A 16,369-nucleotide genomic window follows, 5' to 3' on the forward strand; every position below is an offset into this window, starting at 1 on the left:
AACAACCAAAAAACTATAAATAAATTATAATTCCATACAGTGAGCCTGAGGTAGGTGTTTTGATTAAGAGTTAGTACCATTATCTGTATAGCAATGTAAAAATATAAAATATAAATATTTTATATTTATATAAATATAAAAAAGCAGAGGCCACAGAGACTCAGATGGCAGTAGCTCTTTGCAGTGTGGATTGGCATGAACCACAGAACAGCCTTGCCAAAGCTGGTACCTGCAACCCATGCTGAAGGCAGTACAAAGACAAAAAGAAAAAGATTTTGAACCCCTGACTTAAGCAGTACAGAGGTTTTTCCCCTATAGCTGTTCAGGTCAAAGTCCTTCTCTGGGAAGACGTTTTCTATACCAGTTTTTAGGCAGCTCCAATTGATGTGGTATCTCAGGACCCGCAGGCAGTGGCTTTCAGAGTGTTTTACTCGTCACCAGTGTGAGCTTTTCCTCCTCCTCTCTCTAGAAGGAGCATGATATATTAATGTTTAAAGAGCAAGTTAATGTCGGGAGTCCTCAGTAATGCTTTGAAGTAAATGTGAGGTGATAGCAAGTCTCCTGGAGTCTTGTGACCTCTGCCAGCCCTATGCACTTCCCTTTGTCCCGGAAATAAACTTAAAACACAGTTTCTATTAGCCCAGAGGGAGTCTCCCAAGACATGGTGACAGTAAAGTGACAGTAAAATCGGGCTCTGTAAAATAATTATGAAAAAAAAAATCAACCCAGCAAATAAATGAATAGAAAAGAAGCAAAGGTGAAACAGATCAAAATTGTTCCAGTTTTATTAAAAAAAATAATAATAATAATTAAACATCTGCTGATCTGGTCATAATGACTGCACAGCGTGAGAACTGTTTCTGCATACAGCAGCCTTTTTGCTCTCAGCAGGTCTTTAAACTTTTCTAAGTCCCTTCCAAAATAGCAACTAATATAGAACAAATTAATTTCCTGCCTTTCTTAAGAAATTTCCCCCGCCCCCCCAAAAAATACGCCTGTGTGCTGTGCCTGTTTTTTTTGTTTGTTTGTTTTGTTTAAAGTTTTAAAAAATAATGTTGACAACAGGAAATATTTTTCTTTTTGCAAAAACTTATGTTTTGAAAGTTAAGCTTTTGTTCTTTCCGCCATCCACAACATCCCCCCCTAAAATCCAACAGCAAAAAAGCCTTCAGATGTGTAAGGTTTGTGATTCAGTTTATCCTACTGTAGCAAATTTGAAACACTTTCCCTTCTCCTAATCTTTTTATTTATTTGTAGAAATATATTTTCATGGTGAGCAACTATTTCTATTGAGAAAAAGTTGTCAGAGAGTTTTCAGCGAAGCCAAATATATATAAAATTATCTCCTTTAAATATAGGCATTTTTATGCTCACCCTATTTGCATTTCATTTTGAAAAGGTTTCCTATTTCTGATGGAAGGTAACAGCTAGAGGTGTTCTAGCTCCTGTTCTGTTTGCTCTTATGATGTTCTCATGTAGTGTTGTGTCACTGAAGGCATACGACACCATCTTATATGTAATTTCATGTTCTATGAAGACCTCTAAGCCAGTGAGAGGAGTTATATTAGGTCTAAAAAAGACATTTCCTCTAACTTTTACAATTGTTTATGGCCCGTGAGGTTTTAAGCTGAAATCTTCTGCATGATAATGATGAAACACTTCAACAGTTCTCTTCCTTGGTTTCCATTTGAGTTTATTGCCACCCAGTCTTGTTGCAACATCCTACTGTGGCTGAACATACTACATTAACTTTAATATAATGATCGTCATGTAATTGATTGTATCTTTCAGCTACGCTAAGTAAAATACAAATTACAGCCATTAATTTTTATATGAGAAAGTGTTACAGGTTTGATGACACCAATTTAAGATTTTGTAGGGCTGTTATGAATAATTTGACTTACAAGCAGGATTTTTAATGGGAGATTTTCTTGACCACAGCATGTCAGGGCTGGACATGTGCTATATCTTCTGTGTTATATCTGCTCAAGAAGTGTTTGTAAATGACCTTACTACTGTTACTTCTCTGTAATGATTAAACCTAGAATTTAGCATATGCCTCATATTTCAGAATTTCTGTCAGATGAGATCTACTTAAATTTTCCTGAAGGACCTTATGTGGAGTCGTCATTCTTGTATTTTTAGCACATTTATTACTTTGTTTACTGAAAAATACCCCCAAATCTCTTGATTTAGTAGTTCATTTATACCAAGGTAATTTACAAAGGTCTTATCTCCCAGCATGGAGTGGCTTCCATGTTACTTGTGTTTTATTGATCCTTATGGTGCTCTTAATGGTGACTGGCTTTATGGACTGGGGACCACTGGCACTTCAATATTCCTCTTCCTGTGGTCTAGGTCTGTGCTGGTGGTAAAGGTAATTTTTCCCTATCTGAACAGCTGGATCTAAGTTTGTATTTTGCTAGAAGTGTCTTGGACTTTCTCTATTCAACACAGTTTATCAATCTACCAAATTCAAACTAACAAATTTAAATTAATTAATTTAATTAAAGGCAATCACTCAGACACTTAGCATGTTGAGGACTGTTGCCTTACCAGAAGCGGTATGTTCCTCCCCAGTGCTAGATTGAGCTGGGGAAAAAACAAAACAAAACAAAAAAATCAAAGTTATTTACTTAACCTGAGGAAAAGGGTGTCACTAATTGATCTAAGGGTTAGCAGTTTTTCTGAGAAGGAATATATTTAATAAATAAATTCAAAGTTTAAGTGTGATTACAAAATTAAATCAGAATAAAAGATGCTTTACTGCTCCCAAAAATGAGATGATGAAAACAATTTGGTTCTGCATTTTTCAAAAAAGGAAAAAAAAATTGATTTTGAAAACTACAAAACATTTCACTTTTAGATGTGCTGAACAAAAGTATATTGCTTTACATTTCAAAAGTATTTGTCTCTTGAGAATTATGTGATTTAGAACAAAGATATAAAGGGTGTAAATGTCTTGAAAAACAAATCTTTTCTGTTTTAAGCTGGATGAAAAGTGTGTTGTTGACTATAATGAAAATTTCCAGCCAATTTGTACAAACAACCTTAACAAACTATGATTTCTTTTGACTTTTATCCCCTTTTTAATTTTTTTTCAGTCAGTCAACTGGTCAAACCAAATACCCAAGCATTCTGCTAGCCATGCTGGTAATTCAAACATGTTAGCTCAGCTGTTTGGCATTATTCAAGTGGGTGTTATGGTCTTGGTCATTTTCCTAGGGAAGAAAAAAAATATTCTCACTTCATGAGTCCAGCCTTGCCACAGCTACAAGGCAGAAGGTAATTAGCACCTGGCTTCCTGTCATCTGAAAGGGTATTGGCCTGGACTTTGAATTGCCAGTGGTGAAGCTAATCCTGCTTCATGGACCCAGGTACAAACAACAAAATGAGCTCTCCCATCCCCCCCGGGAACAAGGTGGATCCAGAACAGTATGGCACACCAAGTAGCTAAATGCTTAAAAGCCTAGAGACCTCATTAATGTCTCCTGGACAGGGAGGGGGAAGAGCCAGGTGGCTTGCCCTCAGAAGTCCTACTAATTCTGTGGATATGCTGTGCTGAAGCGAAGATGTGTTTATTCTTCTTCTCCCATCATATTCTTCCAGTAAAAGCAAGGAACAGAGTGAAACTGCATGAAGATTTGCTTTAAAAACTGAACTCATCCAACAACGGCCGTTATGTATGGCTTGTCTGCAAGAAATGCTTCCCTCAACCCCTTCCCTTTGAACTAAACAAAAGTCTTACCTGATACATTGAGCCTAATTTTAGATTTCTGTGTTGGGGTGGGGTGATTCCCAGACTGCTTAGAGATGCAAGAGTATACAGCCGTGTCCTCTAGCTTGACATTGGAGAGCTTAAGGGAAAAGTTGCCGTGCTTCACCTGGTCCAAAAACAGACTGGTTCTGCCACTGTAATATGTATTCTGGAACTCTGGCTTATCTTCCCCATTGTGGAAAAAATGCACTATGTTAGACTCTATCTGCCAGTAGAGCATCAAATTGGAAACATCCAGTTCACTGGGAGAGGTGGTGGCACAAGGCAAAATGACACTTTCTCCAACAAATGCATGGCACATTGTGTCTGGTTGACCTGGAATAAAAACAGACAACTTTCTCAGCACACAACAAAGCTAGAGACACCAAATTTCCTGTACTTTTCCTTCCTCACATTGTTACTGCCTCTCTTCTCAGCCTTTTCCTCCCTTTTCTTCTGCCGGTGTCCTCCTCCTCCCAGCCAGGCAGGAGGCAGCACGTGCTGTGTTGGGACTGAGGGCTACTTGTGCTCAGTGACCAGCAGGACAGATGTTGCTGCATGCAAACTGCACCCACTTCATCAGCGTGGGTGCTGCTTGAATTTGTTTCCTTAGCTGGTGATTTTTCTCCCCGCTGTCTATGAATAATTTATAATATTTTTATTATAAATTTATATATTTTATATATATACAAATATATAAATATATTTTATATATTTATATACTTTTATATATTGAATAATCAGATGAATTAAGCAGTCATTTCAAAAGGGGAGGAAGGGATGTGGGGATGTGAAGACAGACAGATGTGTTTAAACAACTTCTGGTTTTGGAGGAAGTCTGGCTGAAAAAAAAGGAGAAGCATGAAAAAGGTGTTGCTGTTGTCAACAGTCCTGGAGGAGTTGGATCTCCCCTAGCTCCCCTTGTCACCTACCCCATCACGGCTCTAGACTCGTGAATAAGGTGCAGGGTCCCCCTTGAAGGAGACTGACCTCCTGAAGAGGGTCTGACAGAACAGGGCTCCTTTCTGCAACTCTGTCTGGGCGCACTCAAGGCTCCTGCTAACGCTTGTGTCTGGGCTTCTTGTACTCTTTGGGATATACTCCCAGCACCCCAAAAAGGCCTGCCATTCTCTGTCTAGCTCCTTTTCCAAGGCCTCAGGGAGACGGGCTATCGGTCTCTGGGTATGCTCTGTACATGTGGCCTGTGTGTGTCTGGCAGAAACGTTACCAATCAATTCCAGCAAACGCAAGAACCTCTGTGAACGTATCCTGCTGGAGAGCAAACAGGCAGGCAGAGCGGGAGGTCAGGTTTCTCTGCATTTCTAGCTTTTTTTTTTTTTTTTCTTGTTTGTTTTTAAAGAATAAAAGCAAGAGTTAAAGCATGGACAACTAGGTATTTTCAGCACAGAATTAAATTAATGCTTTGACCAAACCTGTTTCGCAAAACGATGTTATAAATTAAAACACAGATGAATTAATTTGGATGGGAAACTTTGGTCCCCAGCAGGGAGCAAAAACAAAAGCAGCATGAGTTTGGGATTGTGCCAGAAAGAAAAGCTACATCTCACTGTGAACCAGCTCAATCTGTTTTCATGGCCAAGGTTCTGAGAAGCATAAGGGGTAATTAATCAGACTAAATATAGAAATAAAATGTTCTTGGTGGCACTGTAGCCACTCCAGTGTTGTAGGCCTGTAAGCCTGCATGTGTTGGGCTGAAGACCAAAGAGAGCCCCAGTTCCCTCTTGAGGTCTCTGATACTGGCCAGGGCTCAGCTGGTTGCATGCTGAGGGCTACGTTTCCATATTTATCAGTGTCTGGTTTGAGGCTTGTTTGTTCTCACATTGTGTCCTTCCAGACAGACATAAAAGCAGAAGGAAAAGTATCATATGGATCACTAAATCACGGTGCAAAGTGAGTGTCTTCTATTAAAATTTTTTCACCGAACATCCGCTTTCCTTAGGTTTGCAGATTTTCAGCTGAAAATCCCAGTCCACTTTTGCCCCACAGTTTAAACCTTTAGCTAAAAAAAACCACAGGGACCAAAATTTCAGTAACATCCAAATAATCGTCTTATTATTTTATTTATAGTCAAATCCAGCACCCGCTGCACTGCATGCTAACTGCCAGAGGATGTATGACCCTGCTTTCCCCGAGGTGGTCACCTCGGCCCTGCGCCCTGCAATTAGCAATTAGTGCTGTACCCTGGCACTAGCCACCCTAGCCATACCCAGCACACCTGGAGGGCCACCACCAGGTGAGGAAGGGCGAGGAGGGGAGAGAGCAGCCTGAGACCCAACCCTCTGCACCTGGGGCCCCAGGCAGCTGAGCAAGGCTGTGCTTGGTGGTCTCTCCAAGGCAAAGCTGTGTCTGAAAGAGGGCTGTGTTTATTTCTGACCATGGTTGGCTACAGTGGGAGGATGAGTGTGTCTGGAGCTGCTGCAGGTGTTTTGTAAGCCCAGGAAGAAAACCTGCAGAGGAGCTTTTTGGTGGGGGGAGTCCTGTCCACAGGATGCTATTAGGAATGAATCTGCTAGCAGTGTACTTTGTTGCACATAGATGATGAAAAGATTATCCCAAAATCAGCAAAACTTCTTGCTTCATTTGGGAAAACAGACAAGCTTTTAATGAGGGAAAGAGTGGAAAAGAGTGCCTGTCTTATCTCTGGGTTGTGCTCACGTCTAAATTTGATAGTGGCTTTGGAAGTGCATCAGTTTACTTTTTGTCACTGAAGTCTTTTTCTGAAGACAGAGGACAGCAGTGTTCAGCACACCTAAGCCTAGAATAACTCTTCCTTTCTTGTGTGAGATGACACACAGACCTCTTAATGCTAGCAACGAGTGTGTAAACACCTATGGGGTCCAACCCGCCCTGCCCTAGGAGGAGGCTCTGGTGGAGTTGCCTGGGGCAAGAACAGGTGACTGAAATCTGGCTGTAATGAGTTAATTAACAGAGCCTCCCGGTTCATGAGGTCCTTCGTAGATGGGAAGAACTTCTTTGTAGATGGAAAGAGTTTTGATTACGAGCTGAATATGAAAGCCAGTCTTGAGAAGGAGGCTGAAGTTATGCTTAAGGCTGATGAGGTGATATTTGTTAAGCTTCTCACTAAACCCCTTGATACAGCAGAAGGCGTGGAAGCAGATTTTCCTGACCAGAAGACTGAAGAACTCGTTCAGTGAGCCCCAGGGATGGTGGCAGCCTGCTGCTGGGGCATATGGAGCGGGGTGAGCAGCACTCATCTATCTACCTGGAAAGCTCGGTGTGTGTGGCCTTGTGCACATCTCTATGCTGGCAAAAACTTGTGTTGGCACACAGCTTGCGCTTGCTTGCAGGTGTGGGACTCAAACACAAGGTGAGACTTGGTTTTATTTCATGGTTTTGTTCTTTTAAAAGCAACTTGAAGTTTAAATGCTGGCACATGGTTCAAGATTATCAAGGTGAAGTTAAGAGTGGTAACTTAGCCAATTCATATGATTTCCATGATAAATAAATACTGCTGCTTTGGTATTCAAGGTGTGGTACAGGGAAGCTCTTAAAGACATGGCTCTCCTTCCCCTCCTGAAGATGATCTGTGGCAACTATCTCTGTTTTCTCAGTTATGTATTGGTTGTACCAGAGGAATGTGAGATGCCGGGAGGAGATCCAGGATTTATACTTTGTGGAAAAGGGCCTGGAAGCAGAAGGCTCTTGAATCCCTCTCTTCCCTACCCACCTGCAAGTTCACTCTGGTAATGCTAGTGCAGTTTTGATGCTAGACAGAAAAAAAAGTTACAGAAGTAAAGGGATAAGCAGAAAAATGTTCTGGTGTTAGAAGTGTGGCAATGGGAAAATGCTTGTGTTTTGTTGAGTGAGTACTTATGAGTTCAAACTGAAACATGTTACCCTGACAAGGTAATCTTGTATGCTTCCTTACAGGGTAGTGTCTCACCTATATACCAAAGTATTTGAAGAGGGGTAGGAGACTGTTTGCAATCCTAGTTGCTTGCTTAGAAATACTGAATTTGAACACCCTTATTTAAAGGGGAAAAATGAGCCACTTCCATGGCTCAGAGTGTTTACAGGTGCACTCATCTACTGAAAGACCATCTTGAGTTGCAGTAGACTTTTCACAGAGCTCTACAGAAACATATGAAAGTTTTTTTCCCTAAAAATGCTAACTGTGCTTGTAGAAGAGAGGGAGAGACCACTTCCAGATGATGTGTAACCTTCTGGGCCACTACAGCACCTGGCAAATGGAGGGGCATTTCTGAACAAATGGAGGGGTCGACCCTGCACAGAGGTCTTAATATTGCTAAACTTAAGCTTCAGATACAGAAGTTACAGGGTGTTGCCCCTGTAGCTTGTGGAAAACTCCCTTACCAGCGCATGCTAACATATCTCTTTAATAGGGAAGGTCATGATATATAATGCCAGAAGCCCAACTCTGCTAGAACTTGGCAGTACGTGTGCAAAGATTCAAGGGGAGAGAGGTTTGGTTGGCTCCAGTCCTTTTACTTGCCCTGCTATCCCTGTAGAAAGCCAATTATGAGTTTAAATAAGGAATAAAAATGATACAAGTAATCTGAGTTTGTGAAGAATGAGCTTCCAAACCATCCTTAATATTACAGAAATGGTGGAGTGCTCTAAGGATGTGGTCAGGATGAACTTTATAGGTGGAGATTTGTAAGCCTGAAACACCTAAACCTCATAAACACCTATTTTAGATAAACTGTATCTCAAAGTTATTGCCTGCGCTTGTAAACCTTGCACTGTGATGAAATAAATCCATAGTAAAACATGGCACATACTTGTTCTGCTCAAAGATTCCCAGTGGATCATTATGATAATTGCAGTTTAAGTATTTATGTGTAAATATTTCCAGAACTCTTAGAGATGTATTATAGTATATTTACCTCTGGGTAGAGACGCAAACAGCAAGCAGGCAACTGTCCAGAGAGTCTCCCTAATAAAATGAGAGAAATAGGAATGCTGAAAACTTTGTTAGAATGCTAGAGAAGAGTTCAATGACATTTTCTTTGGCATAATTTATGCTGTTTCACAAATTCCTCAGCTGTGAAGAAAATTTGGATGCAGAACTGGATGGCTTAAAATTCCTGTCTTGCTTTGTTGTCTCATTTTGGTGTGTGTTGTAAATCCTGCCTGCAGATCTGAGCTTTCTCAGTGGTCATAATGGGATGGGGCTTCAGTTATAAGTGCAAGAACCACAGCACCCTCTCACTTTCTCATGTGGTCAAAGCTAACTGCATATATGTATCCATAGTTTACTCCTGAAATTATTCTCTATTGGTAATTAGGCAAAATTGTCTTTGCCCACAGACTTCAGCTGCTTTGCAATATGAGGAAAAATATAGCTTACCATTTCATTTTTGTGGCTTCCCACCTCTTAGGAACCCTTCCACGTCACTGACTTCACCAGGCTCTCCAGCTGCTCCTTTTGTCTCTACAAAAGTAAAAGAGTGAAACGTGCTGTAATTTTTGTTGCCATAAGCATTTCTCTAGAAGGGAATAGGATATTTAGTAGTGCTTGGTTTTCTGTGGTTCATTCTTTCTTCTTTCACTCTGTGTATACAATACCAGGAATTTATTTTCACATGTCGGATGGATATGAGTCATAAACCATGCAGTGACCTGCCCTGAGCTTTCAGCCCACTGTACAGGATTCTTGTTCTATAGCTGGGGAGATGAAAGAAGGTGGTGAAACCTAGTGAGTATCATAATGATCAAGAGCAGTAAATGCTGTACCTCAGACTCTATCAAGTATGGCCCAGGCAGCATATCTACCAACAAAACACAGTTTTACCCGATAAGCCTGTAGGGGAAATACTGATTAAAAGAGCTTCTTCTTTGAGGAGGCTGTTAAATAAGGTACTTGAGGGGAAAAAAAAAAGGGGGGGGGGGGGGGGGGCAAGGAAGAAAAGGAGTGTCATTTTTGGCTTCCTCACCCATCTTCTCAGCACCTTGAAGCTTAAGGAATACAAATATCTGATTGATGTTTCCTCTACAGCGTCCTCCAGAGATAATACGGTGAAAGTAGTGGCTTGGCCAAGGTCCTCTTCTCTTTCCACTGAGTCAGCTCTGTGAGGGAAAGGTGACAGGGCTGTTCTTGTACCTGTTACTTGTGGTGAAATCTAGTGAACCTTCTAGTGGAAGGTGTCCATACCCAAGGCAGGAGGGTTGGAATTAGATGATTTGTAAGGTCCCTTCCAACCCAAACCATACTGTGACTCTATGAAATGGTGCTTCTTGGGGTAAGAAAGATCCCAAATGCAACCCTGGGGGAATCCGCTAGTCCCACAAGGGCTGAAACTTTTGTGCTCATGCTCTAAAATCTAGTCTCAACGGCTGAACCTCTGCGCTTCTCTCTCACTCCTCATGACAAAGCCCTAGTTATGCTTCATTTACCAGCCATTTCCTGATACAAAGTGCAAGCCATCTGGCACCTTCTTTTAGAGAGCTGAAGATGAGCTGGGATTCCTGCCCTGGCCCTATATCCTGAACTGTGAAAGGTTGAGCTTGGGCTGTGACATCCTGATGGATGTCTTCTTTGTTGGAAAGCTCAAGGCATCTCCCAGGCAGGTCAATGCAGCTCTTGTTGTGGTGGAGGTTAGCTTAGAGTTGAGCTCAGCATGTATGACTGATGTTTGAGTGCTGGTGCATTGCTCCATGGTGGTTTGAGAAGAGCAAGCAGGTGAAGTGTATTGGCTGACACAACTGGTGCAGAGAAGGATTTTTTTCAGAAGTCTAAGCTGTGAAAACTGTGGGGAAAAAAAGCTGTAAACTGTGAAAATCTTCCCCGTTTGAGTTTTTCAAGGATTAAAAACAATGTGTCCTGCATATTTTGTGTGATCTTCTCCTGTGGTTACCTCTGCCTCCGCTGTAATGGTTATTATTTCAAGCCAGGATATGCGTTTATGCAAAGCGAGCTTATTCCATATGTGCTTCCTTCCTTTAGAAAATTACACTTATACACTGACAGTATCCTCACTCTCAGTTTTGTATGGGTGTTCTGCTCTACATAAGGCTGCTTTACAAAAACACCAGCAGCAAACTTATCCTGGCCCTGGGACAAGAACAAAGTGAACCTGGAAGGACTGGGGCCCCATGCCAACTTGCTGCTCTGCAGCCATGAGGTCTCTTGCTGGGCTGAAGGAAGACAGCTGGGTGGCCAGTGCTTAGCACCTGTGCTCTGCAGTGGTCCAGCACCTGTGCTCTGCAGTGGTCCTGCAGCTGTGCCCATGCTCTCAGTTGGCAATGGGGTGTCCTTATGATATCTCTTATATAGAAAGAACTCAAAACTTGGTAGGTGTGGCCAGCTAGGATGTCTGTGTATACATATGGTAGCAGCAGACAGGAATGACCCTAAAGTCAGAGCCCCAAGAAGTGATGTAGTTTTTTTTTTTTTTAAGTTAGTCCTTTTCTAACAGTTTTGATTTTTGACTCAATATCCAAATGAAGGCTGTTGTTCCAGCCAAGCCAGCTTGTTTTGCATCACTGGCTTTGGCTGGTTTACTCCCACAGAGTCCCCGTGGAGTTTCTGCTTCTCACAAATGTCTGTACAAAAGCCTTGGTTGAAAGAGAAGTGGGATCAGACCTGAAATACCAAACTACATTGGAGTTGCATGTGAATGTTAATCTTTCTTTTCACCCACGTGCTTTTGTTACTTCCCTATTAAGTTTAGGCTTGTGCATAAAGAAAGAGCAAGGAAGGTCTTATTCTATGTATCTTGTTTCTTGTCTCTAACTATGGGAATGTTTAAGACTGTTCCTGCTGGAGCACCTGGTCCTTAATTTATCTCAATATACTGCTGTTTATTTGAAATAGTACTTCTTTCTGGATTGAGCTGACACTGCTTGAAATGGAAATGTCTATGCTGAACCCTCACTAGGCTTATTCTCGGTATGCTAAAGAGGAGATCTCTTCCAGTCTGTGCAGTTAAGCTGGTGTAAGGTGTTTCAGTTATCACATGGAGCAGCATCTAAAGTGATTAGTTTGCTCTTTCATATCCCTTTCATATCCATTTCTTTTATTTTTAGTGTGGGCTTAAATGAGTTGTAAGAAACTAATATATAATATTTGTTTTATGACTTTTTTTTTTCAAATTTAAGTCAATCCGTTTGCTATTTACATTTTAATCTGACATTAATTATTTAGGCATGTTAGGCTAAAACAATTAACTGAGTAAGACTTTTCAATGAAAAATAATTTCCAGAAGAATGAATACCTCTTTTTAACATGATAACTTGCCTAAAGTAACTAAGGCATGTGAAGTGATTAAATCATATGATTAAATTGCAAAACTTGGAACTTCTTGGCAACCTCTTTGTCGTGACGTAAACGTTAGATGGGTGTGAGGCCGTTTACTGAACATGTTCACTCAGCCTGCAATAAAAAGAAATCAACCAAGTAGGAAAATAAAATGTTCCACATGCCCACAGACTAGCAGGGCTTTGTCACAAAGAAAAATGATTCAAGCTGCTTCTGTCCTCCAGGAGGAGGGGAAGGATACTCACTGCTGTAAGGGGGGGAAAAAGTAACATTTAAACTCTCCCGGTAAAATAAGGAAATTATATTTTCCAGGAGTGCTCTGTTAACCCTGGAAATAGCATTGCTGCAGTGTGTTAGGGATGCTTCTCTGTGAACAACTCTGCTGGCCAGGACAGCTGGGAGAGCAGGAGGGGAAAATGCCTTGGGTAGAAAAGCTGTGCATGAGTCAAGAGCCTGTGCCGTGTGCAGATGGCTTTCCTTTTCTCTATTGCCTTAAGCCTTTCTGTGAGTTCTGTGGGCAGCTGTTTCATCAGAGGCCAGCAGTGATGAGTGACACAGCTGGAATGTGACCCACCTGTGGTTGTACCATGGGGCAGCAACTCTGGTAGCTGAGCAGTCAGGCTATGCTACCAGAAAAAAAAAAAAAAACAAAACAAAAAACCAGCTGGTTTCAGCTGTGAAAGCTCTTGCTGTAGAAGTTGGTGATTTGGGATCTAGAGCAGAAAGGATGTTTGACCTGGGAAGTCGCTCTGGGAGGGAGGAAGGGTGGCTGGCTGGGGCAGAGAGGAAGATGCTGCAACTCTTTTGACACCAAGGAGGTACCTCTGTGAGGTGCTTGCTGGGTACGACACCTATTTTAAAGCTGCTGTGGGCTATTGAGAATGCAACATTTGCATGTTATATTAAAGGGACCAATCTGTTTGGCATCTTTTCCACTTGGTTCGCCAACTTCCAGCGCTGGCTGAGTAGCACAGGTAATTAATTCTGATGGGCACGGAATAGATGGTGGTACAGGCTGGGGCAGGCGCCAGCTGGAGGAGACGCCAGCAGTTCTGGAATGGTTGGCCAAAAGCACTTAGCAGATAAATGAAAGCCACTGCCAAGAAGGAAACAGCTCCTTATGCACCTGGCAACATTTTGCAGCTTAGTCACTGATGGTTTCTTCTGGTTTTTATCCCATATGCCTTTGGCTTTCAAAAATAAACTTATGCTAACTGACTGTTGCTACTCATGCTTGGGGGGGGGAGGGAACACCTTTCTCCCTGTCTTTGAGAAATCCTGAGAGCACCCTGAGCTGAGAAATGTCACCTTACTGTTCCTCATACACACCCAGGCAATCTTCTGTCGCTTCTTTAGATGTTGTCTATGTAACCATGCGGTCCTTTTACCTTTGCTAGTAGAAAGCTGATGAGTGATTTTTACGAGCAGAAATTGTGACCTGTCTTCTTGAAGAAAGTTCTTGTGATGCAACAGCCTGTACTGAAACTGCATGATTATTTCTGATCTTATCTGAAAGAAACCTATAAACAAAATGAGGCATCGTTTAGACAGCTGTCCTATAATTAGTCGAAGGAAAGAGTTCAGGGACATCAATGAGGGACATGCTAGCATGTATCAAAATATGACCATAGCTTTCTGCTTTAAGGTGTCAGCTGTTGAAGTAAATTACCTTGATTTAGAAGTCATTTTCTATGGATTTGTGAACAATGGCAAGTAGTATTTATGTAGCTGAACTGTTGTGTAATTCACCCTCTCTGATCAAGGCAGTACGGGAAAAAGTGACCTTTGCTACCTGGGGGAATGTCCCGACCTTCAGGCTACAAAACGTGCTGTGGTGACAGCCAAGTTCTGGAGGAAGATCTTGATCGTTAGAAGTGCTGTAGTAAATTTTGTGCGCTTGTGAGACTGCAGGCTGGTCTGGTTTTAAAGTTTGTTTGCTTTAGTAAGGTTTATAGATGTTAAAACTATCTGAACTTGTCCTTATCTGCTTCTCAATGAAGCACGGTGTACTCTATCCATGCGTCCTTTCTTTTCCCTGCCTGTGCCCCAGTCACACCACCTATTTGCAGAGGTGGCACGTGGTGGGTGGAGAGCTGGCTTTGGGCTTGCCTACGTTTTCCTGTGCTGCTGGAATTTCCCACTGCCAGTTTAATGCTTATCGTGAGCACCAGTCAGGCTCTGGGGACTGGAAGATTGTTAACAATTGTATTATCTACTCTGAAATGTTATTCCTTCTTGGTGATTCATTCCAAGTAGAGAGCTGTACCCCATACAGAGTCTTACAGCAGGAGCTTCCATCTATTCTTCCAACTTTGCATAAATAGAATAATAAATAAAATAAAATGTGGGGGGAAACAGGAGATAAAGTTTACATCTGATCTAAGCATGAAGGATCAAAAATTTCAAACATCTTACCAAAATTTTGAAGGAAAACAACAAAACTCTGGATGTGTCAGGCCAAAAAAATACCACAAGTTAGCACACTCTGTCTGAGTATTCCAATTTCTAGCCTTTAGTTTTAATTTCATAATAACATTTCTAATAGCTCTCAAACTAAAGTTGTTTGCGGCTTTGCAAAATGGGAAGGGTTCAGGTGACCCAGTGGGATTGATGCTAAATGTGGAATGTTTCATTTCAAGTTTCAGAAGGAAGGAATCACACTCCTGGTATGCAACTAAGTAGATATCAACACTGATCAAATGATGCTACAGCCTTGTGGTTATTGGGTAGTTTCAGGTTATGTTTGGCCTGACCGAATTCTCAGGGAATTAAGATCTGTGTAATCCCTATTTCCAGCACTCATTTCTGAGGAATTTTGTGTCTGCCACCTGTTTGCTTCCCTGGGGTGAAGGTCAATCCAGGGACCAGAAGGATGTCTGTACAGGGATCTATGAGGCATTTTGTGTCACTGGCTGTGTGGTCCTGTAGGTAGTTTTGCAAGGCAATTGTCAGTGACGTTTAGGAGTAGGCTTGCATCCTGTTCTCTTAAAACCTGTTTTGTCCTTTATGTAACATAACTTTTGTGCTAGATTTAGCAATGAGTTTGGCAAGAGAACACCAGCGCTCTGCTGAATGGCAAGGCAGCACCTTTCATTTGTCTTCTCTGGGTAAAGGCTCTTGACTTAGGGGGAGCGATTTCTGCACTCCAACCCCTGAAGAAGTGTTCCCAGCCCTGCCTTATCCCGTTTTGCACGTTGTAAGCCCTGATGGGTTTCTGAATGCTGCAGATTTGAATCTGTCCAGATGAAAGGTCAGGAAACACAGCCTAAGCAGCATGTAGTGTGTCCCACCCTTTGCCTGGCCTTGTGCTCGCTGGGTGAGGCTTATTCCCTGTGACTGGTGGTGTGTGGTGGTCTCATGCCCTTTTATGAAACTTCTGAAGAGAAACCAGAAAGTTATTGTTCCTTTTTGTAATGCCTTTCTGACAGCTCCCCCCAAAGTTCCTCTTTCTCTCAATTCCTTTTTGCTCTTCTGAGAGTTTCCAGTGCTCTTTATTTACCAGTTCCAACAAAATGATTTTCTCTTTTCATGAATAAATTACTCTTAGGAAGAATAAAGAACTGTTCTTCCAAGAGATTGCAGTTACACAAGAGAGGCTCAGATGTGTGGTTTTTTGTTTATGTTTTTGAAAACCTTAGCTTTAAAGAGCTACATCAGAATTGATGATGCATAGAGGTGAAGGTTCCTTCAGCTGACTAAATGTTGTGTATGTTTTCTTGTTTTGAAGGCAGTTGCTGTCCAAATATCTTATTCTAGTACTCTCTGGCTGATGTCTTATTTTACTTTTTTTTTTTTAATTTACTCTGAAGATAGCAGTATTGTGGAGTACAATGTTAACACAGAATAAGGATCTTAATTCTTCATTCTTGACTGTATGATCTTCCTCTGGCATTTGCTCAAACTGACCCTTATATCAGCGGCATTGCCTGATTCTGGATCACTGTTCAATGACCAAACAGCTAAGGTGATGCTTAGATTCACCTATATGACGAGTCATGAAGATATGAATAAGATAACAGATGTCAATAAAACTATTAATTGCATTAATAAAATACCGATTGATCCTGGTATTTCCAGACTGGGAGATGTGAAGCTAGTTGTGAAAATGAGACTTGATTTTGAAGAAAGAGATGATCCAATTTGTATTAGTAGCACTGCTTAGGACCTGACAGCTCAACTTCTGTGAAAGTAACTCTTAATATTTCCAAGTTTTTGCTGGTCATAAGCTGAGGAGAAACATTCATAGGCTGTGTTGGGGTAGGAGAGAAGGAGGTGAAATCAGGTTATCTCACTACCATTCTTCTCAAGTACTTGATTGCTTTTTTTTTTTTTTTTTTCTTTAGGCAGTG

At 41.5% G+C, this 16,369-nt stretch overlaps 1 protein-coding gene across 1 annotated transcript in view; it reads right to left on the reverse strand.

Annotated features, from left to right (window-relative positions):
* Positions 1-271: 271 nt before the first annotated feature.
* Positions 272-16,369, reverse strand: part of LOC118160882 (programmed cell death 1 ligand 1-like) — a 32,152-nt gene continuing 16,054 nt past the window's right edge. Inside the window, exons 3-6 of the mRNA XM_035315949.1 lie at positions 9,111-9,194; positions 8,647-8,696; positions 3,749-4,093; positions 272-2,592 (exon numbers count right to left, since the gene is read on the reverse strand). Of these exons, the coding sequence (XP_035171840.1) occupies positions 2,522-2,592; positions 3,749-4,093; positions 8,647-8,696; positions 9,111-9,118 (474 nt within the window). The 5' untranslated portion in view covers positions 9,119-9,194 and the 3' untranslated portion in view covers positions 272-2,521. The remainder of the gene's footprint in view (positions 2,593-3,748; positions 4,094-8,646; positions 8,697-9,110; positions 9,195-16,369) is intronic.

Source organism: Oxyura jamaicensis, chromosome 1, assembly GCF_011077185.1.
Source record: "Oxyura jamaicensis isolate SHBP4307 breed ruddy duck chromosome 1, BPBGC_Ojam_1.0, whole genome shotgun sequence".
NCBI classification, from domain to species: Eukaryota; Metazoa; Chordata; class Aves; order Anseriformes; family Anatidae; genus Oxyura; species Oxyura jamaicensis.